Here is a 27,417-nt window from a genome sequence, read left to right on the forward strand (position 1 = left end):
GTCTTTTGTGGTGGTTTCGCCTGGAGTTCAACAGGTAACAAAGTGGGCGCCGAAGTCTTTGTCCATGTGTAATTGGTCTGACACCCTACTGAACTGCATGAAACAATGGGACGTTTGACAGGAAGTGAAGCAGAAACAGCGTTAGCATATGACAGGCCTGACTGTTCTTGTGCGAGAGCAATTTGTTTTGCTTCAACGAATGTAATATTGCGGTCATGCTTTATCCGTGATATCTTAGACTGAAGCTTCCAGGTTGGACATTCCTTAGAAGAAGAAGGATGACAACCAGAACAATTAACACATAGTGGAGGATTATCACAAAAGTTTGTGTTTTCACACGATCCTACACACCGATGGCAAGCAGCTTGATTATGGCACGATTTAGAACCGTGGCCATATTTCTGACATCTGTAGCATCTCAAGGGATTAGGGATAAATGTATCCACCCTCAAGTTGCAGTACCCAGCTTTCAATGCTTGTGGATGCACGGGGAGACCAAAAGTGAATAGATAAGTGTTAGTGTTTGTGATCTGATCATTCTTTTTGAAAGTGAAACGTTTAACACTAGTGACTCCTTGGGAACATAATTCTTTAACAATGTCAGCTTCTGTCATATCAGAAAGGCAACGCCCATTGTCACGGACGATGCCCTTAGAATTATTTAGTGATCTGTGAGGAGAAACCTCAACTGGAATATTGGCTAGAGATTTGGCTGAAAGCAGGATCTGTGATTGGATTTGTTTCCTACACTCGATGAGCAGAGAACCAGATCGTAGTTTCTTAATTTCTTTTACCTCACCGACCAAACCTTCAATACCCTTAGCTACAGCAAAGGGATTTAGCCGTAGAGGACCACCATCAGGTGCTGTCATGACAACGAAACGTGGCCAGTTTTCATTGGTAATGAGAGCTGTGGGAGTCTCATCCTCCGACGAGAACGAATCATCAGACTCGTGGGAACGTTTTTTGAGTGGGGGTGCCATGTTAGAAATATATATGATTCACCCTCCTAGCGCCCCACCCACCACGGAGTGTCAACAAGTACGATGCCATGTGTCTGTGGATCTCCAACAGACGACACCGGGGATACTAGGAGGGTATACTCAAGCAGGAATAATCTTGAAAAGATAGGTCCTACCAGATTGGCCCATGAGCCACCGCCTTCTGGCATAGGACTCTAGGCAAATGAACAATTCAATACGTTGTCGTATCATAAAGATAAATGGCCAAGGCCAGAATATACATTCCAAAATTCCAAATATGTGCATAAATACTTACCATGCACAGGGCTTGGCATGACCAGCCGATTGGTCGAACCGGGCCCATTCGACCACCCGTCTAGGCGAAGTCAGGGCCAAAGTGGTGTATTGAGCAACAGGAACACGGTTGCAAGCTCCTATTGCCCTCAACCACCAGGATCCCTTTCTCCGCCGACACGGGCCGCAACCCACGGCAAACGGGTTGGTGGACCAAATATCCCCCCGGGTCCACTACGGTGGTGTCGGCGAGCTCTTAGCGTGACCCAGCACCCACCACGAGGAGGTGGCTCGCCACGGGTGCCTGATCTGATGCAGAAGAAGTGGGTGAGTGGGTGAGTGGGTGAGTTTAGTTTTACGTCGCACTTAGCAATATTCCAGCTATATGGCGACGGTCTGTAAATAATCGAGTCTGGACCAGACAATCCAGTGATCAACAACATGAGCATCGATCTGCGCAATGGGGAACCGATGACATGTGTCAACCAAGTCAGCCAGTCTGATCACCCGATCCCGTTAGTCGCCTCTTACGACAAGCATAGTCACCTTTTATGGCAAGCATGGGTTGCTGAAGGCCTATTCTACCCCGGGACCTTCACGGGTCCAGAAGAAGTGGGACCCCCAAGTAGGTATAAATAAACTACATGAAATAAAACCGTATATTGGTTACACCTACTTGGGCTGTCAGTCCAGATTTGAAGAGGTTATTTTACGACGATGTGAATTTAAGTCTACCAGGATTTTAATCGTAGTATTCATGTGATTTTAATTTCGGCTAACTTTTCGTACAATCGCCAGCACCTGAGCAGATGGTGTAGTCCAACTAGGGTCCCTGTAGGTAGCAAAGGTACTGTAAGTCCCCATGCTTCCTAGTGTGGTGATCTACCGTCTGTTGTTGGCGATCTATAGTCTGTTTTTACATTGTATTGTCTAAATAGTGTTTTTTGTTTTAACTTTCCATGCTAGTTTTAATTGAAATTGTGATGTTCTAGCTGCTTTACTGTCCTTCGTTGACGGGTTTTTACAATGTATATATGTTCTTTTTCATTGTTGAATGTTCTCGTCACGATATGGCTGAGATATTGCCGATGTGACGCTAAATATTAACTCCCTCACTCACTCATATTCAGCAACTGTACATGTAGTAGTATGCTTGATATTAATGTGCTGTTAAACCCATGATTGTACCATTATTCTCTTTACAATATGCATCGTTGATGTGTGAATGATTACAATAATATGTAACACCGAGGGGTACATAGGGTATATCCTTCTTGGTTAAAGGGTAAATAACAGCATTTTCAAAGAAGAATAAAACATGTAAAGCAAACGCTAAAGAAAAATAGTCTCTTTTCAGGTCGAAATCATCCACCTACCATAACCTGCCCAAGTGTAAAAAGCATATGGATTGCTGACAAGCGAAAGACCACAACGTCGGTGCACTGGGCTGCACCAAAAGTCAGTGATCCAGATGGAGAAAACGTAAAGTATGTCAGGGGATTGGGGCTTGCTCATTTAATTTCATGCACGATTTCTGCATGAAATATAATGTCCACTTGGTCAGACTAAAGAAGTCACAATATCTTAATTGTGTGGCTTGTTCCATCCCAAAGCTGCAAGATCTCTAGTTGAAAAATGTACACAAATCAGTGAATTTGCTCATCGGCAGTATTTAAGGCTATATTGTGATTATGATATTTTTATTTGAATTCGAATAAAAAAATCATACATTAGATAATATGAACAATTGCCAACAAAGAACAGCAAAATAACTAGGCTCTTACAGTAGTTGCGTTTTACGCCACACACAGCAATATTCCAGCTATAGATATGGCGGCGGTATTTGAATAATGGAGTCCAGATAGTCAAGTGATCTACAGCATGTTCAATGAACTGTGCATTTAGGAACCGATGACATGTGTTTACCAAGTCAGCAAGCCTGACCACCCGATTCTGTTAGCATAGTAGCCTTTTGTGGCAAGCATGGATTGCTGAAGCCAACTATTCTACCCCTTTTCTTCACGTTTGTGGCTCTTAGAGAATTACATCTTTGATGGGCATTTAGAAGTTGAAATGATGAGGAACAATGATAATTTTACGGATATATATCTTCTTTATTCTGTGAAATGCGACGTTTCGACATAAGATTCCGGTGTCGTTGCAGGTAATGACACTACAATCTATATCGAAACGTCACCTTTCATAGAATGTAGAAGTTGTATATCCATAAAAGTCACCATTCTTCACAACTAATGACTTTAACTAATGATTGCCAGACTACCATTTCTGTGGATCTTGACATCTGTGGGTCTGAGTCAATATGGTAACAAAAAGGGCTGATCCAATTATCATTTTCCCAGAAACTTCGGGAGCAATAATGGCTAGTATTAGCACTATTGTGCAAGTATGAAACAACATATAATATTTATCGGAGTTGTTATTGCACGACAGTAGATCATCAACAAACATCTAGACATCCAATAAATCACATAAAATGAAGGTGATTTTGCGTATGGTGTGTTGAACAAAAGAAATGTTTTGAATATTTCAAGTGGTCAGTTTAGATGAAAAGCTTCAGCCTGAGTAAAATGTGGTTTTTATACATTGAAACAGATATAAGTTTCTTGTTGTGGTAAACATATGCATACGATAGAGATGCAGTTACAACTTTGTCTCAATAAAATGCATAAATGGTCAAATGAAAATGGGATTAAATTCTCTAATTAAAAACTTATTTATATACACTTTTTAAATAAAAATGTATAATTTGAACCCCATAAAGACCCTTATTCATTTAACATTGAGTGAGTGAGTGAGTTAATATTTAACGTCACATCGGCAATATTTCAGCCATATCGTGACGATAACAGTTTGATACTGAAATGAAAGACATTATAAAAACCTGTCGTCAAAGGACAGTAAAACAATTAGAATATCACAGTTACAATTAAACCTAGCGTGGAGAGTTAAAACAAATACAACTATTTGGACAATACAATATAAAATACGGTCTGTAGATCGTCAACAACTGAAGGTAGATCACCATGCTGGGGACTATGGGGACTTACAGTACCTTTGCTACCTGCATGGATCCCAGATGGATTTACACCATCCCCTCAGCCATTGGCGATCATACTGAAATTTAGCCATTATTAAAAACAACAAATATTCTTCGATAAAAAGTTTGGTCGTACTAAATTTACACTGAATGTTTTGGACTTACGTACCCTCTCAGGAGGACAATACTTCTACAATACTTCAACACCCCTCGAGGGTACAGCCATTAACAATATCAGTTATTAATCTAGACTACCAATAACAAAACATTTAATTATTTACGATTCTGAAAACAAATCCAATTCTTTTAAAAAAGGAATTATTAAATGAGAGGTGGTATTAGTAAAAAGATCCTTCATAGAATTAAAATACTGATCCCTTGTGATGGAATACTCAACACAGTGAAGCAGGATATGCTTGACTGTGATTATTTCATCACAAGGTATGCAAAAAGGAGGATCCTCACCTTTAAGTAAATATTTATGTGTATATCTTGTTTGGCCAATACGAAATAGCCTCTTCAAATCTGGACTGACAGTCCAAGTAGGTGTAACCAATATACGGTTTTATTTCATGTAACTTACGAGGGGATGTCAATAAGTTTTGAGCCTTGCATAGAAAAAACGCAAAATATTGGTATGAACCACATTTATTTTTCAACATAGTCCCCTTGTGGGTGAGTGAGTTAGTATTTAACGTCACATCGGCAGTATTGCAGCCATATCGTGACGAGAACGATGAATTATAAAAATACAAATGAATCACTAGCACGGACATTGTAAAACCCTGTCAACGAAGGACAGTAAAACTGACTAGAATATCACAGAATAGAATATAAAACTAGTGAATAGACCTAAAACAATGTATCTATAGAGGACAGTACAATATAAAAATGAGCTGTTAGCAATTTAGACAAATCTAGCCATAAAGTAAAAACACACTTATTCTACGATTAAAAAGCTGGAAAACTGAAATTTACGTCAAATGTTACGTACCCTCTCAGGGGGACAATTATTTTACGGTACTTCAACCCCCTTTGAGGGTACAGCCACTAACGATTTGAGTTACTAATTTAATCTTCCAATTTTAAAATATTTATCTATTTACAGTTCGGTTAACAAATTTAATTCCTTTAAAAATGCAATAATTAAATGATGACTAACACTGTTAAAAAGATCCTTCATAGTATGTGAATTAAAATACTGATCCCTTGTGATGGAATACTCAACACAGTCAAGCAAGATATGCTTAACTGTGATTCTTTCATCACAAGGGATGCAGAACGGAGGATCCTCACCTTTCAAAAGGTATTCATGTGTATATCTGGTGTGGCCAATACGACATCGCCGCATGATGACCTCTTCAAATTGGACTGACAACCCAAGTAGGTGTAACCAATATAGGGTTTTATTGCATGTAATTTATTTATGCCCACTTGGGTGTCCCACTTCTTCTGCATCAGATCACGGATGTAAGTTCTAATGCTGGCTTTATAATCAGAGTATGGAATAAGAAGTGGTGTCACAGATTTGTTGAGTGCTGCCTTGGCAGCAAGATCGGCCATTGCGTTACCGGAAATACCTACGTGGCTGGGTAACCAACAAAAGACGATGTCGTATTGGCCAGTGGCAAGATTATTATACAATTGAATAATTTCTATTAAAAGTGGATGTTTACAAGAGATATTTTTAATCGCCTGAAGGCAAGAAAGAGAGTCGGAATAGATTATATATTGTTTACGTTTCGGGTGTCTTTGAACATATTTGAGAGCTGTTAATATGGCGTTAGCTTCTGCTGTAAAAATAGAACTGTTATCTGGTAATCGAGAAGATATTGTTCTGGATCCAATGACAGTGGCACAAGCAACTGCGCCACCGTCCTTGGACCCATCTGTAAATAAGGATTTATAATTGCTATATTTATGTTTCAGTTGATTATATTCTTGTTTATACTGTATTTCATTCGTTTCTGATTTTTTAAAAGTCGTTAATGTTAGGTCAACTTGGTGCCTAACTAACTGCCAAGGAGGAGAAGAAAGAAGACGGGAAGGAGCTATGTTATCCAGCTCAATGCTGGCAGCAGAAATAAGTGGTTGTATTCTTAAAGCAAGAGGCGGAACAAGAGAAGATTTCTTTTTGTATAAATCCTCATACAGGGGATTGAAAACACAGTTATATGCAGGGTTGGACTCATTTGAATATAGTTTTGTTACATACTGTAAAGCTAATTTTATACGTCGCTGCTCAAGAGATGGTTCATCAGCCTCGACATACAGGCTGTCAACAGGTGAAGTTCTAAAGGAGCCAAGACAAAGTCTCAGACCTTGATGATGGACTGAATCTAATAGTTTTAAGTTGCTTTTGCAGGCTCCACCATAGACAATGGAGCCATAATCGAGTTTCGAACGCACGAGAGATCGATATAGATGGAGAAGGGTAGCTTGATCCCCTCCCCATTTAGAATTTGAAACCACTTTCAACAAGTCAAGTGCTTTCAGGCATTTAGTTTTAAGTGATTTAATATGTGGTAAAAACGTTAAGTGTGAGTCAAAAATGAGACCCAAGAACTTAGCTTCCTTCACAACTTTAATTGGTGTGCCATCTAGAGATAGTTCAGGGTCTTTATGTGGTTTATATTTACGACAAAAATGTATACAGTTAGTTTTCGATTTGGAAAATTTAAAGCCGTTTTCAATACACCATTTATTAATCTTGTTTAAACACAACTGCAATTGCCGTTCAATGGTATGCATATTTTTACCACGACAAGAAATATTAAAATCATCCACAAATAACGATCCATCAATTGAATCGTTTTAAACTTTTGATAAACTGTTTATCTTTATACTAAAAAGTGTGACTGACAAAATACTGCCTTGTGGAACACCCTGATCCTGATTGTAATGATCAGACAGGGTAGAACCCACTCGGACTTGAAATTGTCTGTTATTTAAAAATTTGCCTATGAATTCAGGCAAACGACCTCGCAACCCGAAATCATGTAAATCTCTCAGAATGCCATACTTCCAGGTTGTGTCATATGCCTTCTCAAGATCAAAAAAGATAGACACAGCATGTTGTTTATTAATCAGTGCGTTTTTCACAAATGATTCTAAACGCACTAAATGATCAACAGTACTTCTGTTTTTACGGAAACCACATTGTATATCTGTGATAAGGTTATTTGTTTCCAAGTACTAAACAAGTCGATTATTTATCATGCGTTCCATGGTCTTGCAAACACAGCTAGTTAATGAAATCGGACGATAATTGGATGGATCCATATGATCACGTCCAGGTTTAGGTATGGGTACTACTATAGCATCACGCCATGAAGAAGGAAATTTCCCGGAAGTCCAAATATCATCAAAAATTGACAAGAGCGTCTCTAAACAGGATTCTGGTAAGTGCTTCAGGAGCTGATAATGGATGTTATCAGCTCCAGTAGCAGTGTCATGAGCTTGATCAAGAGCAGTATGGAGTTCATGAATAGAAAAAGTTTCATTATAATCTTCCCCATTATCAGAATTGAAATTAATAGTTTTCCTTTCTTGTTGTTTTTGATATTGCTGAAATTTAGGTGTATAATTCGAAGAGGAAGAGTGTTTAGCGAGAGTTTCACCCAGTTTATTCACAATATCTAATTTATCAGTAAGTAATTGATCTCCATGTTTAAGATGATGGACAGTAGATTTAGTACCTTTACCTTTAATTTTCTGGATCATGTTCCATACCTTGGACATGGGTGTCCGAGAATTTATTTTGGATACATAATTTTGCCAAGATTGGCGTTTGTTCTGTTTAAAAGTACGCCGTGCTTTAGCATTTAAAATTTTAAATTTATTTAAATTATGCACAATGGGATGGCGACGGAAATAATGTTCTGCCTTTTTCCTTGCCTTCCTAGCTTGTTTACACTCATCGTTGAACCATGGTTTTCTTATGTGTGGAACTGCAGAGGAATTTGGTATACACTCATCAGCTATGGAGTTCAGTTGATCAGAAAAGCATTTAATAGCATCAGGAACGTCAATAAAACGTTCGGGTTTAAGTTTCTCAGCACACAGTGTTTCATATAAAGCCCAGTTAGCCTTTTTAAAATTTCGCCTTGATGATGGGGGAACATCAGATGGAGTTACAGCTTTTAATACAGTAGGAAAATGGTCACTTCCACAGAGGTCATCGTGGACTGACCATTCGAATTCATTTAGTAGTACTGAATTTGTCAATGACAAGTCAAGAGCAGAATAGGTCCCTGTCCCAGGGTGTAAATATGTGTTGGCACCATCATTATAAATACATAAATCATTGTCAGAACAAAAGTCCTCCAACAATTTCCCTTTAGTGTTTGTTGTTACACTACCCCAGAGTGGGTTGTGCCCATTTAAATCTCCCATTATAATACAGGGCTTCGGGAGTTGGTCATATAGAGCTTGAAGATCAGTTTTGGCAAACGTTGAAGACGGCGAAATATACAGCGAGGATAGCGTAAACGCTACATGTAAAGTAAGTCTCACAGCAACAGCCTGCATATTAGTATTTAGTGGAACAGGGCTTTGAATAACGTTTTGTCTGACTAGAACGGATGACCCGCCAATGGCTCTATCACCCGGAGGTGAAAAAGAATGATATGCATTATAATGACGAAGGTCAAATGTATCTGTTTGTTTTAAATATGTCTCTTGGAGACAAATCGCTGAAGGTGTAAAATCGTGGACTAATAGCTGTAATTGATGTAAATTAGTCCTCAATCCTATACAGTTCCACTGCACAATATTATTGGAGTAAACTATCTTTTGGGGGGATTTATTGGGGATCTACCCCGCACTCTTTTGGAGGGCGACAAGCTATGTGCCCTAGAATGGACGTTTTCAGATACGTCCATGTCTTCAAGTGATCCATATTTATTGAATAATTGAATTTTATTTTCTGACCCTTTTGGGGCTCTGCCACTGTGTTTTTTTGGAAAATCTGGCTTTTTACTTTTAGTTTTAGTGAGACTTTGTTGAGACTTTGTTGACGATTGTGAAGATGATTCAAGATCGGGTGATGTTTCTGATTGTCTTTGAGATGGACCAGGAAGTGATTCTCCTGTTTGAGTAGCTGTAGTGGGTGAGAGAAGGTTGGGATTATCCGTTGTGACCCAAGTTAAGTCTGTCTGACAGCTGACAGATACAGTAACTGTGCTTGATGCTGTTTCAGGAGTTCTTTTCGCAATGGAAGCATAGCTTTCTGTTTGTCCCGAGCTTAGAACTTGTCTTTTTGCATCAGCAAAGCTGATGTTTTGAGTGAACTTTATTGTATTAATTGCCATTTGGTGTTTCCAAACAGGACAGTCCTTAGAGTAAGATGGGTGAGTCCCTGTACAGTTGACACATTTTTTAACAGTACTGTTACAATCTTCTGTTGTGTGGGTCTTTTCACTACAGTGAGCACATACAACAGACAAGGTGCACGAGTTTACTCCATGGCCAAACTTTTGGCATTTGAAGCACCTGAGAGGATTGGGAATGTATGTGTCAACAGTTAGATTGCAATAGCCTGCCTTGACAGATTTTGGAGCAGAAGGTAAAGAAAAAGAAAACAGATATGTGTTGGTTTTAAAGGTTTCATTGTTTTTACGAGTTGAAAAACGTTTCACATAGAGTACACCCTGATCTCTCATCTCAGACGCGATGTCTAATTCCGACATGTCAGCGAGTAATCGATCATGGTCTCTTACAATTCCTTTACTCGTGTTGAGTGTTTTGTGGGCTGTGATGGTGACGGGAATGCCAACAAATGTTTTGGTGTTCAACAGATTGTTTGATTGCTGCTTTTTGGCACACTCAACCAACAATGCACCAGACCGTAATTTCCTGATAGTCTTTACATCTCCAGCAATACCCTGGATTCCCTTAGACACAGCAAAAGGGTTTAATTTCAATGGAGTGTTATCTTCCGTCGCAATAACTAGAAAACGTGGCCAGTAATCGATTAGTGTGGGCAATCTCAGGTCATTGTCAACAGGATCTACTTCAAGCTGACGTTTGGTTTTCTTCAGAGGAGTTTCATAAGCCATGGTTATTTGTTTTGTATTTCATCATCCGAGCTCCCCACCCACCACGGAGTATCACAAGGACAATGCTAAAAACAAGTGGGTCTCCAACTTGCAGCACCAAGGATACTCAGATGATATACGCCAGCAGAGGAATTAAAAATAATTAGTCCACCAGATTGGCCCATGAGCCACCGCCTTCTGGGCATAAGACTCTAGGCAAAGATCACAACAACATAATTCAAAATGAGAAAAGTTTTTGATGAACTATAGAGTCAAGACCGAAATTAAACCAAGTCCAAAATTAAATTCGTGCGATGAAATGGATACAAATCATGCACAGGGCTTGGCGTGACCAGCCGATTGGTTGAACCGGGCCCATTCAACCACCCGTCTAGGTGAAGTCAGGGCCGAAGTGGTGTATTGAGCAATAGGAACACTGGTCCTGCTCCCACTGCCCTCAACCACCAGGATCCCCTCCTCCACCGACACAGGGCCGCAACCCACGGCAAACGGGTTGGTGGACCAAATATTCCCCCGGGTCCACTACGGGGGTGTTGGCGAGCTCTTAGCGTGACCCAGCACCCACCACGAGGAGGTGGCTCGCCACGGGTGCCAGTCCCCTTGTGAGTCAAGACACTTGTTCCATCTTTTCTGCCAGTCCCTGATGCCAACTCTGTAGAAGGCGCCATTTTGGTCCTCAAACCAAGCCTCAGCAGCAGCAAAAAGTTCATTATCATCCTGAAATCTACGACCACGCAAGTGTTTCTTGAGATTTGGGAACAGATGGTAATGACTTGGTGCCAGGTCTGTAGAGTTGGGGGGATGCGGCAAGATTTCGTATCCGCATTCCTGGACAGCAGCGGCTGCAACGCGAGGGGTGTGTACCGGAGCATTGTCTTGATGTAGAAGAATACCATGTCTGATCTTGCCCCGGCGCTTCTCCTTGATTGACTGTCGCACTTGCCTCAACAAGTTAGTGTAATATTCCCCATTCATTGTTCATCCTTTTGGTGAGTAATCTATGTGGATGACGCCTTTGCTATCCCAGAAGACTGTCGCCATTACCTTCTGCACTGATCTGGAGGCTTTGAACTTTTTGGTCCTGGGAGAAGTGACATGTTTCCATTCCATGCATTTTTGTTTGCTCTCAGGATCATAGTGGTGGATTCAGGTTTCATCACAGGTTACTAGCCTAAAGTGAAAATCTTCTGGATTCTTGTTGTATCTGGTTAGCATGGAGTTGCTTTTGGTGACCCTTGTTTGCTTCATTTCATCTGTAAGCATTCTTGGCACCCATCTTGCGCACACCTTAGACATGACGAGATGCTCATGAAGAATTGTCTCGATGAATCCGTGTGAAATGCCTGTGGTCTCCTCTAACTCGTGGAGTGTGATTCGATGATTTTCCAGCACAAGTCTATGCACTCTGTCAATGTTTCCCTGACTAGTGCTTGTTGCTGGGCGACCTGGACGGGGGTCATCTTCAAAACTCTCTCTACCATGCTTAAATTTATTGACCCATCGTTTAATGGTAGCAGATGAAGGGGAAGACTTCCCATAAAATGCTGAAAGCCTTTCTTCAATGTTCTTTGTTTCCTTCAAGAACTAAAAACGTAATTAGTGCTCTATACTCAATTTTATTCATTGGGGGTCTCTTTCTGTCAATGTGAGCTGTTCAATAACTTCTGAGAGTAGGATACCAAAACGTATATATCACATCAGCTACACCCCAAGGTTCAATGTCGTGCCATAGGCTGTGACACCTGGGTATGAAAAATGCTCAAGGCTCAAAACTTATTGACATCCCCTTGATTGATGCCTACCTGGGTGTCCCACTTCTTCTGCATCAGATCACGGATATAAGATCTAATGTTAGCTTTATAATTACTGTATGGAATACGAGGTGGTGTCACAGATTTGTAGAGTGCTGCCTTGGCAGCAAGATCGGCCATTGCGTTACCGGAAATGCCTACGAGGCTGGGTAACCAACAGAAGACGATGTCGTACTGGCCAGTAGCAAGAGTATTATACAATTCAATAATTTCAATTAAAAGTGGATGTTTACAAGAAATATTTTTAATAGCCTGAAGGCAAGAAAGAGAGTCGGAATAGATTATGTACTATTTATGTTTAGGGTGGCTTTGAATATATTTAAGAGCCGTTAGTGTGGCGTTACCTTCCGCTGTAAAAATAGAACTGTTTTCTGGTAATCTAGAAGATATTGTTCTGGATCCATGACAGTGGCACAGGTTCATCAGCCTCACCATAGAGACTGTCAATAGGTGAAGTTCTAAAAGACCCAAGACAAAGTCTTAGACCTTGATGATGGACAGAATCAAGTAGTTTTAGGTTGCTTTGACAGGCTCCACCATATACGATGGAACCATAATCAAGTTTAGATCGAACGAGTGATCTATATAAGTGAAGGAGGGTAGTCTGATCCCCTCCCCATTTTGAATTAGGAACCTTTAATAAATCGAGTGCCTTCAAGCATTTTCTTTTAGGGATTTAATATGCGGCAAAAAGGCCAAATGTGAATCGAAAATAAGTCTCAAGTACGTGGCCTCCTTGACCACTTTGATTGGGGTACCACTTAGAAGTAATTCTTGCTCTTTATGGGCTTTGCATTTACAACAGTATACAACAGAAGTGTATACTATTCTACCCCGGGACCTTCACGGGTCAAAAACATTTATGCAGCATGTTGTTTATTGACTATAGCATTTTTAGCAAAGGATTCTAAACGTACCAAATGATCAATGGTGCTACGGTTTTTCCTGAAACCACATTGAATATTTGTGATAAGGTTATTGGTTTCAAGATACCATGTTAATCTATTGTTTACCATCCGTTCCATGGTTTTACAGACACAACTCGTTAATGAGAATGGTCTGTAGTTAGAATGATCCCGGCCAGGCTTTGGAATGGGAACTACAATGGCATTACGCCAGGAATTTGGGAAATTCCCCGAAGTCCATATGGTATCAAATATATTTCACAGCATTTCGAAACACGACTCGGGCAAATGCTTCAAGAGCTCATAGTGGATATCATCAGCTCCTGTTGCTGTATCATGAACCTGCATGGGGCTATTGTAGTGAAAAGAATTCGTTATCATCTTCACCATTGTGTAAGGTAAAATTGATTTTCTTCTTTTCCTGTTGTTTCTGATGCCTTTGAAACTCAGGAATATAATTTGATGAAGATGAATGTTTGGCTAAACCTTCACCAAGTTTATTTGCTATGTCTGTTTTATCAGTTAAAAGACTATCACCATCCTTCAGATGGTGAGCAGTAGACTTAGAACCTTTGCCCTTAATTCCTTCCACCATATTCCACACCTTGGACATGGGTGTACGTGAGTTTATTTTGGAAATATAGTTCCTCTAAGTCTGACGCTTATTCTGTTTCAAGGTGCGTCGAGCCTTGACATTTGATATTTTAACACTGTATAAATTATCGACTGTAGGATGTTTGCAGAAATATTTTTCTGCTTTATTCCTAATCTTTCTGGCCTGTTTACATTCATTATTAAACCATGGTTTACGAATATGTGGAATTACAGTGGACTTTGGTATAGCTTGGTCAGCAATGGTGTTTAGTATGCCTTAGTGAGTGAGTTAATATTTAACGTCACATCGGCAATATACATCGGCCATATTGTGACGAGAACCTTTAACAAAGAGAAGGACAATATGTATGTTATAAAATCTGTCGACGAAGGACAGTAAAACAACTAGAATATCACAATTTGAATTAAAACTAGCATGGAAAGTTAAAACTAATATCACTATGCGGACAATACAATATTAAATCAGGCTATAGGTTGCCAACAACTCAAGGTAGATCACCACACTAAGGGCCATGGGGACTTACAGTACCTTTGCTACCTGCATGGACCCTAGTTGGATTTACATGATCCCCTCAGCTGTTAGCAATTTAGTCACATCTAGTCAAAAATTAAAAATACACATATATTACGATTAAAAACAGTGGAAGTCTAAACGTACAAAAAATGTTTTTGGACTTACGTACCCTCTCAGGAAGACAATAATTTTACAATACTTCAACCCCCTTTGAGGGTACAGCCACTAACAATTGAAGTTACTAATCTAAACTGCCATGAATTAAAATGCAGCTATCTACAGAATAAAATAATCAAAATTCAATGATGAAATCAATTTCTTTTAAAAATACAATAATTAGATGAGAACTTACGGTGCTAAAAAGATCCCTAATTGTTTTTACGTTGAAATATTTATCCCTTATGATGGAGAATTCAACACAGTCAAGCAGGATATGCTTGACCGTGGTTCTCTCATAACAAGGGATGCAAAACGGAGGATCCTCACGTTTCAATAGGTAAGAATGAGTATATCTAATATGGCCAATACGACATCGCCGCATGATGACCTCTTCAAATCTGGACTGACAACCCAAGTAGGTGTAACCAATATAAGGTTTTATTTCATGTAATTTATTGATGCCTACCTGGGTGTCCCACGTCCTCTGCATCAGATCACGGATATAAGATCTAATGTTAGCTTTATAATCACTGTGTGGAATAAGAAGTGGTGTCACAGATTTGTTGAGTACTGCTTTTGCAGCAAGATCGGCCATCACATTCCCAGAAATACCTACGTGACTGGGTAACCAACAAAATACGATGTCGTATTATCCAGTAGCAAGAGTATTATACAGTTCAATAATTTCAATTAAAAGTGGATGTTTACAAGAAATATTTTTAATAGCCTGAAGGCAAGAAATAAATATATTATATACTGTTTACGTTTCGGGTGTCTTTCAATATATTTAAGAGCTGTTAATATGGCGCTAGCTTCTGCTGTAAAAATAGAACTATTGTCTGGTAATCTAGACGATACTGTTCTGGATCCAATGACAGTAGCACAAGCAACTGCGCCACCATCCTTGGACCCATCTGTAAATAAGGATTTGTAATTGCTATATGTATGTTTCAATTGATTATATTCTTGTTTATACTGTAATTCATTCGTTTCTGATTTTTTAAATGTCGTTAATGTTAGGGCAACCTGTGGCCTAACCAACTGCCGAGGGAGAGGAAAGACGGAAAGGAGCTATATTGTCCAGCTCAATACCAGCAGCAGTAATAAACGGCTGTATTCTGAGCCCAAGAGGTGGAACATGAGAAGACCTTTTGCTATAGAAATGCTCATAAAGAGGATTGAAGACACAGTTATATGCAGGATTACATTGTTAGAGTAGAGTTTTGTGATATATTGTAAAGATAATTTGATACGGCGTTGTGCAAGAGATGGTTCATCGGCCTCAACGTAAAGACTGTCAATAGGTGAAGTTCGGAAAGACCCAAGACAAAGTCTTAAGCCTTGATGGTGGACAGAATCAAGAAGTTCAAGGTTGCTTTTACAGGCTCCACCATAGACGATGGAGCCATAATCAAGTTTAGAACGGACGAGTGATCGATATAGATGGAGAAGAGTAGCTTGATTCCCTCCCCATTTAGAATTTTAAACCACTTTCAGTAAGTCAAGACCTTTCAGGCATTTAGTTTTAAGTGATTTAATATGCGGTAGAAACGTTAAATGTGAATCAAAGATTAGACCCAAGAACTTGGCTTCCTTCACAACTTTAATCGGCGTGCCATCTAGAGATAGTTCAGGGTCTTTATGTGGTTTGTATTTACGACAAAAATGTATCCAGTTAGTTTTTGACTTAGAAAATTTAAAGCCGTTTTCGAGACACCATTTATTAATCTTGTTTAAACACAACTGCAGTTCCCGTTCAATGGTATACATATTTTTACCACAAGAAATATTAAAATCATCCACAAATAACGATCCATCAATTGAATCGTTTAAAACTTTTGATAAACTGTTGATCTTGATGCTAAAAAGAGTGACAGACAAAATACTGCTTTGTGGAACACCCTGATCCTAATTGTAATGATCAGACAGGGTAGAACCCACACGGACCTGGAATTGTCTGTCATTTAAAAACTTTGCTATAAATTGAGGCAAACGACCTCGCAACCCGAAGTCATGTAAATCTCTTAAAATGCCATATTTCCAAGTAGTGTCATATGCTTTCTGAAGATCCAAAAAGATAGACACAGCGTGTTGTTTGTTAATTTATCATGCGTTCCATGGTCTTGGAAACACAGTTAGTTAATGAAATCGGACGATAATTGTATGGATCCGTATGATCACGTCCAGGTTTAGGTATTGGTACTACTATGGCGTCACGCCATGAACGAGGAAAGGTACCCGATGTCCAAATATCATCAAAAATATTAAGAAGAGTTTCCAGACAGGATTGTGGTAAATGTTTCAGAAGTTGATAATGTATGTTATCAGCTTCTGTAGCAGTGTCACGAGCTTGATCAAGAGCAGTATGGAGTTCATGAATAGAAAAAGGTTCATTATAATCTTCCCCATTATCAGAAATGAAATTAAATTTCAATTAAATTGATTTCTTTTCTTGTTGTTTTTTATATTGCTGGAATTTTGGTACATAATTTGAAGAGGAAGAGTGTTTAGCAAGGGTTTCACCCAGTTTATTCGCAATATCTGATTTATCAGCTGTAAACAATTGATCTCCTTGTTTAAGACGATGGACAGTAGATTTAGTACATTTACCTTTAATTTTTTGGACCATGTTCCATACCTTGGACATGGGTGTCCGAGAATTTATTTTAGATACACAATTTTGCCAAGATTGGCGTTTGTTCTGTTTAAAAGTACGCCATGCTTTAGCATTTAAAATTTTTAATTTATTCAAATTATGCACCATAGGATGGCGACGGAAAAAGTGTTCTGCTTTTTTCCTTGCCTTCCTAGCTTGTTTGCAATCATCGTTGAACCATGGTTTCCGGATAAGTGGAACTACAGAGGAATTTGGTATACATTCATCAGCTATGGAATTCAGTTCATCAGAAAAGCATTTAACAGCACCAGGAACGTCAATAAAACGTTCAGGTGTAAGTTTTTCAGCCACACAGTGTTTCATATAAAGCCCAGTTAGCCTTTTTAAAATTTCGTGTTGATGATGGGGGAACATCGGATGGAGTTACAGCTTTTAATACAGTAGGAAAATGGTCACTTCCACAGAGGTCATCGTGGACTGACCATTCGAATTCATTTAGTAGTTGTCAATGATAAGTCAAGAGCAGAATAAGTCCCTGTAACAGGGTGTAAATATGTGTTGGAACCATCATTATAAATACATAAATCATTGTCAGAACAAAAGTCCTCCAACAATTTCCCTTTAGTGTTTGTTGTTACACTACCCCAGAGTGGGTTGTGCCCATTTAAATCTCCCATTATAATACAGGGCTTCGGGAGTTGGTCATATAGAGCTTGAAGATCAGTTTTGGCAAACCTCGAAGATGGCAATGAAAAACAATGATATGCATTAAAATGACGAAGGTCAAATGTATCTGTTTGTTTTAAATATATCTCTTGGAGACATAACGCTGAAGATGTAAAATCTTGGACTAATAGGAGGAATTCATGTAAATTAGTCCTCAATCCTCTGCAGTTCCACTGTATAATATTATTGGAATAAACTATCTTTTTTTTTTTTTTGGGGGGGGGGGGTTATTAGGGATCTACCCCGCACTCTTTTGGAGATTGACAAGCTATGTGCCCTAGAATGGACGTTTTCAGAAACGTCCATGTCTTCAAGAGACCCATAAACAATTGAATTTTGTTCTGTGACCCTTTAGGAGCTCTGCCACCTTGTTGTTTTGAAGCATCAGACTTTGGCTTCGGTTTACTTTTCAGTTTGTTGACTATCAGCTGTCGATTGAGACTTTGAGTGTGAGATGATGATTTGTGATCAGAAGAAGACTTTAAGGTACTAGGAAGTGATTCCTCAGTCTGTGATGATACAAACGCTGTGGAGAATAGCAATTTACCCAAGTGAAGGTAGTTTGGCAGCCTGAGGTTGATGTTGTTTTAGAGCTAGACCCCAATGATGTTTTTGCCACTGTAGCATAACTTTCATGAAGATCAGATCTCTTTACCAGTTTTTTGGTCTCAGAAAAAGATATATTTTGTGTAAATTTTATTTTATTGATCTCCATTTGGTCTTTCCAAATAGGACACTGTTTAGAAAATGAAGAATGGTCGTCTGAGCAATTGGTGCATTTTTTATAATCACTGTCACAATCTCCTGTTGTGTGTGTTTTCTCACCACAGTGAGCACACACAACAGACAATGTGCAGGTATTTACACCGTGTGCATATTTCTGGCATTTAAAACACCTCAGCGGGTTGGGGATGTAGATATCAACTGGAATGTTACAGTAGCCTGCCTTCACTGATTTAGGAGCATTTGGCGATGAAAAAGTAAACAGATACGTGTTCGTTTTGATGGTTTCACTGTTTCTCTGAGTTGAAAAGCGCTTTACATACAGCACACCTTGATCCTTCGTTTCACATCCTATATCAAGGTCCGACATATCATCAAACAATCGATCTCGATCTCTCACGATACCTTTGTTTGTGTTCAGGGTTTTATGCGGAGAGACCGTGACCGGAATGCCCACGAAAGATTTAAGGTTCATCAAGTTGGTTGATTGCTGTCTTTTTCCGCATTCAATTAACAGTGCACCCGAACGTAAGCGTCTAATGTTCTTAACGTCCCCAGCAATACCTTGAATATCCTTCGATACTGCGAAAGGGTTCAGCTTTAATTGTGTCTTGTCAGGAGTCTCAATAAGAAGAAAACGTTGCCAATACTCAATCGATAGAGAAGGTCTGTGGTCAGTATGAACAGGATCAATTTCAAGTGGACGTTTTGTTTTTTTGGGGGGTATGTCATAAGCCATGGTTGGTGTCATATGGTTCATCATCCGGGCTCCCTACCCACCACGGAGTATCACAAGGACAATGCTGAAGCAAGCGGGCCTCCAGCTTGCAGCACCAAGGATACCCGGATGATATACTCCAGTAGAAGATTTATAAATAATTAGTCTACCAGACTGGCCCATGAGTCATCGCCATCTGGCACAAGACTCTAGGCAAAGTTCATATAATCATAATTTGGATAATTCACAATCGAAAAAGTTACAGATCAACAATAGTGCTAAGACTAAAATTCACAACAATTCCAAATCAATTTTTTGCAATGACACATACATAGTCCATACACAGGGCTTGGCATGACCAGCCAATTGGTTGAATCGGGCCAATTCAACCACCCGTCTAGGTGAAGTAAGGGCCGAAGTGGTGTGTTGGGCAAATGGAACGCAGTTAAAAGCCCAACTGCCCTCAACCACCAGGATCCAATAATCCACCGACATGGGACGCAAACCACGGCAAACAGGTTGCCCAATTTAGTCGCCTCTTACGACAAGCAGTGGGGTGCTGTGGACACATTCTGTCCCGGGTCCACACGGGAGAAAATCACTTAGCGTTACCCAGTACCCACCACGAGGAGGTGGCTCTTCATGGGTGCCAGTATGCCTGAAAATAACTGTATAGGATCTTTATTGTTCGCTAAAACATCAAGTTTTAAGTGATCAGTACATAGAGTCTTATATAATGACCAATCAGCCATGGCAAAATGTTCCGTCGTGATATAGGTGGATCATCACCTGGGCTGATTGTTTTGAGAATGGTGGGAAAATGATCACTCCCACATAGGTCATCGTGGACCATCCACTCAAATTCATTGTATAAGCTGGAATCAGCAAGTGACAGATCCAGGGAAGAATATGTTCCCGTAGCTGGATGTAAATAAGTGGCTGAATCATCACTGAAAAGACATAAATTATTATCGGATATGAAGTCCTCAAGGATTTTACCTTTAGCATTAGTGCTGTCACTCCCTCAAAGCAGGTTTGGGAGCTGATCATATAGATTTTGCAGTTCCGATTGTCGAATATCAGAAGGAGGAGGGATATACAAACTGCATAGAGTCAATGCAATGTGCAGGGACAGACGGACAGCGACGGTCTGAAGATTAGTTGTAAGAGATACAGGGCTATGAATGATACCCTGGCGTATCAAAATGGTAGCACCTCCAGTTGCTTTATCTCCCGGAGGAGAAAAGGAGTGATAATCTGTATACTGTCTTAGATTAACGTTATCAGTATTTTTTTTAGATAAGTCTCTTGAAGACATAACGGTGACGGTTTACAATCTTGTATCAACAAGTGGATCTCAATGAAGTTATTATACAGTCCTCTACAATTCCAATGCGTTAAAGTAGACAACTGAGTCATGTTGCCTCAAATGGAGATCGTTCTCGTCAGCGTGACATGGAAGTATTCCTCCGTCTGTCTTGCGTAGACAGGGTAACCTCCATATCGAGAGGCCCAAAAGAGTTTTCTGTAGGAACCTCTGGAGGGGAAGGGTTGTTTGGGGTTCGTTCAGATGATGTGCAAGGCAGACTCTCTGTTTGGCACCCAGATGTAGATTTAGTGACAGTAACCAGGGGCGGCAACGAGGAAGTGGCCGTTCATGGGTGCCCATTTAACAATGTAGAGGGGACAAGGACCCCGAACCTTACCAGCATCACCCAAAAACCTTGTGCTGCATACTCTTTAAACTGTAAAATATAATAATGAAAGTGCACTTTTAATGCGCACAATCCAGACATAATGCCTGCTCAAGGTTTCTGCAAAATAACGTAAAGGATTTGGGGGTTTGAATAGGAAGGTACGCAGAAAAGTTAGATGTATTGAGAGAACAGATGTGTTTTGAGTCTTGATTGATTTGAACGTGAGGCAAAGTTTGACGTCAGATGGAGATTGAGTTCATTGTGGAGATTTTTTAATTCCTTTAGATAGCATGTAGCGTTCTTGAAAGTTCTCACCACATGGTGAGTTGGTCATTGATGAAATCCAGTCTCTGCCACTTGTGTGGCCTGCATCCTCTCGACGGCTAAATAGTGACGATTTTGTTCCTCTTCCACTTCATCCGTATTCAAAGTTCGTAACTCCAAGAAGAGATAATTGCTGCTAGAAATGGCGAGGATATCACGGCGATCGTAGCTATTATTTTTATGCATGAGTTTCAGTTTAGCCATTGAAGTTATGTCACCTTGGTTATGACTCGCAATAATAGCAAGTTTAAAAAAAACACCTAAAACAAAACAAAAACCACCAAAAGAAACAGGAAGTGACTTATACATCTACTTTCTCACTCGTTTACAAAGAAGAATGTCTTGAACACACGGAAGTACTCGTCTGCTGAAATTCATTTATATATGTTTATATTAGTGTCAAGTTGGTTTGAGCAGCTGAACAAGATTTAGAAGCCTTAGAGGATGGTCCATATGATGTTTTTGTTTTAGAAGCATATGTTTCTTGTGGGTCGCATCTTTGTACAAGTTGTTTCGCTTCGGCAAAGCTGATATTTTGAGTAAATTTTGTTTTGTTTATTTCCATCTGGTACTTCCAAATCAGACACTCTTTTGAGAAAGACGAATGGTCTCCTGAACAGTTGGTGTATTTCTTGTAATTACTATCACAATCTTCTGTTCTGTGGATCTTCTCACCGTAGTGAGCTCACACAACAGACAATGTGCAGGAATTTACACCGTGACCATACTTTTGACACTTGAAACATCTGAGTGGATTAGGAATAAAAGTTTCCACTTTGATGTGACAGTAGCCGGCCTTTATAGATTTTGGAGCCGTTGGAGTGGAAAATGAAAATAAATAGGTGTTGGTTTGTTGGATCTGGTTGTTTCGTCGGGTAGTGAAACGTTTGACAAATAACACAACTTGGTCCTTCATCTCTGCGGCAATGTCAATTTCCAGCATATCAGCAAATAGTCCATCACGGTCTCTCACAATGCCCTTACTAGTGTTAAGAGTACGGCGAGGAGAGACTGACACTGGAATGCGAACGTTTTATTGACGTTCCTGATGGGATTAAATGTTGTTCTGACGAACTGAATTCCATTGCTGATGAATGTATACCAAATTCCTCTGCAGTTCCACATATCCGGAAACCATGGTTCAACGATGAATGCAAAATAAGCTAGGAAGGCAAGGAAAAAAGCAGAACATTATTTCCGTCGCCATCCTATTTGTGCATAATTTAAGTAAATTCAAAATGATAAATCACTGTGTACCTTCATACAGAATAAAAGCCAGTCTTTGTAAAATTATGTCTCCAAAACAAATTCTCAGACACCTATGTCAAAGGTATGGAACATGGTCCAGAATTTAAAGGTACTAAATCTAGTGTCCATCTTAAACTAACAGCATACATTTTTGCCGTAAATACAAACCACATAAAGACCCTGAACTATCTCAAGACTATCCCATTAATGTTGTGAAGGAAGCCAAGTTCTTGGGTCTAATCTTTGATTCTCACTTGACGTTTTTGCCACATATCAAATCACTTAAAACTAAATGCCTGAAGGCGCTTGACTTGTTGAAAGTGGTTTCAAATTCTAAATGGGGAGGTGATCAAGCTACCCTTCTCCATCTATATCGATCACTCGTCCGTTCTAAACTTGATTATGGCTCCATCGTCTATGGTGGAGCCTGCAACAGGAACCTAAAACTATTAGATTCTGACTTTATCTTGGGTCCTTTAGAACCTCTCCTGTTGACAGTTTCTACGTCGTGGCAGATGAACCTTTCCTTACACAACGCCGTCTTTACAGTATATGACTAAACTATTCTCCAACGGATCTAACCCTGCATATAACTGTGTCTTCAATCCTCTCTATAAGGATAAGTATAACAAAAAGTCCTCTCATGTTCTATTTTCACAGCTGAAGCTAACGTCATTTTAACAGCTCTTAAACATTTTCAAAGACACCCTAAACATAAACAGTATATAATCTCTTCCGACTCTCTTTCTTGCCTTCAGGCCATTAAAAATATTCCTTGCAAACATCCACTTATATAGAAATTATTGAATTGTGTAGTGATCTTGCTACTGGCCAATACGACATCGTCTTCTGTTGATTACCCAGCCATGTAGGAATCTCTGGTAACACGTTGGCTGACCTTGCTGCTAAAGCAGCACTCAACAAATCTGTGACACCACTTCTTTTTCCTTACACTTATTATAAAACCACAATTAGATCTTATATCCGCGATCTGAACTAAAATAGGTGGGACTCCCAAGTAGGTATAGATAGCTTACATGCGATAAAACCTTATACTGGATACACCTACTTGGGTTGTCAGTCCAGTTTTGAGGTCACCATGCGACGATATCGCATTGTCCACACAAGATATACACATGAATATCTCCGTTTTGTATCCCTTGTGATGAAAGAATCACAGTCAAGCATATCCTGCTTGACTGTGTTGAGTATTCCATTACAAGGGATCAGTATTTTAATTCGCGAATCATGAAGGATGTTTCTAGCAATGTTAGTTCTCGTTTAATTATTGCATTTTTAAAGGAATAAGATTTGGTAAATGAATTGTAAATAGATAAATATTTTATAATTGGAAGATTAAATTAGTAACTCAAATTGTTAGTGGCTGTACCTTCGAAGGGGGTTGAAGTACCGTAAAATAATTGTCGTCCTGAGAGGGTACTGAAGTCCCAAAACATTCTATGCAAAGTTTTCCAGGTTATTAATCTTAGAGTAACTGTTCTTTTTCTGTTTAGCTAGATTTGTAAAAACTGCTAACAACTGAGGGGGGTGATGTAAATCCAGCTAGGGTCCATGCAGGAAGCAGTTGCACTGTAAGTCCCCATGGTCCTTAGTATGGTGATCTACCTTCAGTTGTTGGCAACCTATAGCTCATTTGTATATTGTATTGTCCTCTATGGATACATTGTTTTAGGCCTTATCATTAGTTCATTAGTTTTACATTTTACTCTGATATTCTAATTAGTTTTACTGTCCTTCGTTGACAGGTTCTAACAATGTATGTGCTATTAATTCATTTGTACTTTTATAATGAATCTTTTTCGTCACGATATGGTTGCGGTATTGCCGATGGGACGTTAAATATTAACTCACTCACACCTTCCCTAGAAGAGAAAGATCTGTATATGATTTTCGTCCTGCTGGGTCTAGCCATGATTGATAATTGCAGAACAATTAGATTTAAAAAAAATATGTACGTATACAAAAAGATGAAATGTGCACCGTATAATTGCAAGTATGTGGTCCTCGGAAAGAAAAACGACACCTGTAGCAAGAAATGCACCAATGAATATTGCGGCATACACGTGATGTCCATCTGATGTATGTGGTGTAGGCATGAAATGTCCTTATTGTCATTACAAAGCCCATGGAGCGGACGTGACAAACGTCATCTCATCTACTTAACAAAAAGAGATTATATCAACGAACGCAACCAATTTCTTCGGATAAAATGTTTTGAAAAGAGCTTTTATGTGTGCTTCATCAGCTCGTCAAGAAGGTTGACGGAGTTACCTTCCCATGATTGCACAATGAAACTTTCCAAATGCAAACAAGTAGTGACATTTCACTTCGCATCTGAATGTAGTAAAACCAAACTATCGGAGATTTGACTTCACATCTAAATATCTATTAGTGAGTGAGTTTAGTTTTACGCCGCACTCAGCAATATTCCAGCTATATGGCCACGGTCTGTAAATAATCGAGTCTGGACAAGAGAGTCCAGTGATCAACAACACGAGCATCGATCTGCGCAATTGGGAACCGATGACATGTGTCAAACGAGGCTGACCACCCGATCCCGTTAGTTGCTTCTTACGACAAGCATAGTCGCCTTTTATGGCAAGCATGGGTTGCTGAATGCCTATTCTACCCTGTGACCTTCACGGGTCAAATATCTATTAGAGATTTGACTTTACAACTGCATATCGTTGTGTTTCATGTAGACAAAAGAAAACGTTTTTACACACTGATATAGCAACATTGATTACTGTTTGAAAGAAACGTTCCAAAGAAGGCGGTTTGGGCTGCTTACTCCCGCTTGAGGAATTCTCAGTTGAGATTACTTTGCATGAAACATGTCAAACGTCCAGGGAGCAACAATTTAAAGTCCAAGCGAAGAAAAATGTGCTGAGATGTTTTTCCCCGCATGAGGAGTGAGTGAGTAAATATTTAACGTCACGTCGGCAATATAGCAACCATATCGTGACGAGAACATACGTGACATTAAAAACCAAATATATGAGCATATTACGAAGAACCTGTCAACGAAGGACAGTAAAACCACTAGATTATCACAGTTAGTATCGAAAACTAGCGTTGAAACTTAAAAAATAATAGTATCACTATTTGGACAGTACAATATTAAAACAGGCCATAGATCACCATACTAGGCACCATGGGGACTTACAGTGCCTTTGCTACCTGCATGGTCCCTAGCTGGATTTACACCATCCCCTTGGCTGATGGCGACTGTATGCAAAATTAGCCACAAATTAAAATGACACATATTCTACGACTAGAAAATGGAAGATAAAATATGACTTCAACTGTTTTGGGACTTACGTACCCTCTCAGGAGGACAATACTTTTACGGTACTTCAACCCCCTTCGAGGATACAGCCACTAACAATCTTAGCTGCTAATTCAATTTCTAATCATAAAATACTTATTTATTTACATGTCAGTCAATAAATTCAATTCTTTTAAAATGCAATAATTAAATGAGAACGTACGTTACTAAAAAGGTCCTTCATAGTTCTTGATTTAAAATAATTGTCCCTTGTGATGGAATATTCAACACGGTCAAGTAAGACATGCTTGACCGTGATGATTTCATCACAAGGGACGCAGAACGGAGTAGCCTCCCCTTTCAAAAGATACTCATGCGTATACCTAGTGTGGCCAATACGACATCGTCGTAGTATGACCTCTTCAAATCTGGACCGACAACCCAAGTAGGTGTAACCAACATATGGTTTTATTGCATGTAATGCATTGATACCTACTTGGGTGTCCCACTGCTTCTGCATCAGATCACGGATGTAAGGTCTAATTGTATCTTTATAATCAGTATAGGAAATAAGAAGTGGTGTCACAGATTTGTTTAGCGCTGCCTTAGCAGCAAGGTCAGCCAAAGTATTACCAGAGATTCCAACATGGCTGGGTAACCAACAGAAGACGATGTCGTATTGGCCAGTCGCAAAATAGTTATAAAGTTCAATAATTTCTATTAAAAGTGGATGTTTACATGCTAGGTGTTTAATGGCCTGAAGACAAGAAAGAGAGTCTGAATAGATTATGTACTGTTTATGTTTTGGATGTCTTTGAATATATTTAAGAGCTGTTAATATAGCGTTAGCTTCTGCTGTGAAAATAGAACTATTATCTGGTAATCTAGAAGATCTGGATCCAATGACAGTGGCACAAGCCACTGCGCCACCGTCCCATCTGTAAATAAGGGTTTGTAATTGCTATATTTATGTTTCAATGGATGATATTCATGTTTGTATTGTAATTCATTAGTTTCTGATTTTTTAAATGTAGTTAATGTTAGGTCGACTTGTGGCCTAACCAACTGCCAAGGAGGAGAAGAGTGAGTGAGTGAGTGAGTGAGTTAATATTTAACGTCACATCGGCAATATTTCAGCCATATCGTGACGGGAACATTGAACACTGAAATGGATGATATATATTTCATAAATAAACCTGTCAGGAAAGGACAGTAAAACAACTAGAATATCAGTTACAATTTAAAACTAGTCTGGAAAGTTAAAACTAAGATCACTATTAGGACAACACAATATAAAACACGGGCTATATATCACCAACGACAGAAGGTAGATCACCATGCTAGGGACCATGGGGACTTACAGTACATTTGCTTCCTGCATGGACCCTAGCTGGATTTACATCATCCCTTCAGCCGTTAGCAATTCAGAAAATCTAGCCATAAATTAAAAGGACACGTATTCTACGATTAGAAACAGTGGAATGTTTTGATGTACTTTAAATGTTTTTGGACTTACGTACCCTCTCAGGAGGACAATAATTTTACAGTGCTTTAAACCCCCTCGAAGAAACAGCCACTAACACTCTAAGTTACTAATTCAAACTTCCAAGAATAAAATATTTATCTATTTACAATTCATTTAGCAAATCTAAGTCTTTTAAAAATGCAATAATTAAATGAGAGCTACCATTATTAAAA

At 39.3% G+C, this 27,417-nt stretch overlaps 1 protein-coding gene across 1 annotated transcript in view; it reads left to right on the forward strand.

Annotated features, from left to right (window-relative positions):
• The window catches only part of LOC137298235 (uncharacterized), a 692,490-nt gene that overhangs the window by 58,159 nt on the left and 606,914 nt on the right, over positions 1–27,417 (forward strand). The window contains exon 4 of the mRNA XM_067830406.1: positions 2,614–2,743. Within this exon, the coding sequence (XP_067686507.1) occupies positions 2,614–2,743 (130 nt within the window). The remainder of the gene's footprint in view (positions 1–2,613; positions 2,744–27,417) is intronic.

This window comes from Haliotis asinina, chromosome 10 (assembly GCF_037392515.1).
Source record: "Haliotis asinina isolate JCU_RB_2024 chromosome 10, JCU_Hal_asi_v2, whole genome shotgun sequence".
In the NCBI taxonomy this organism is placed as follows: domain Eukaryota; kingdom Metazoa; phylum Mollusca; class Gastropoda; order Lepetellida; family Haliotidae; genus Haliotis; species Haliotis asinina.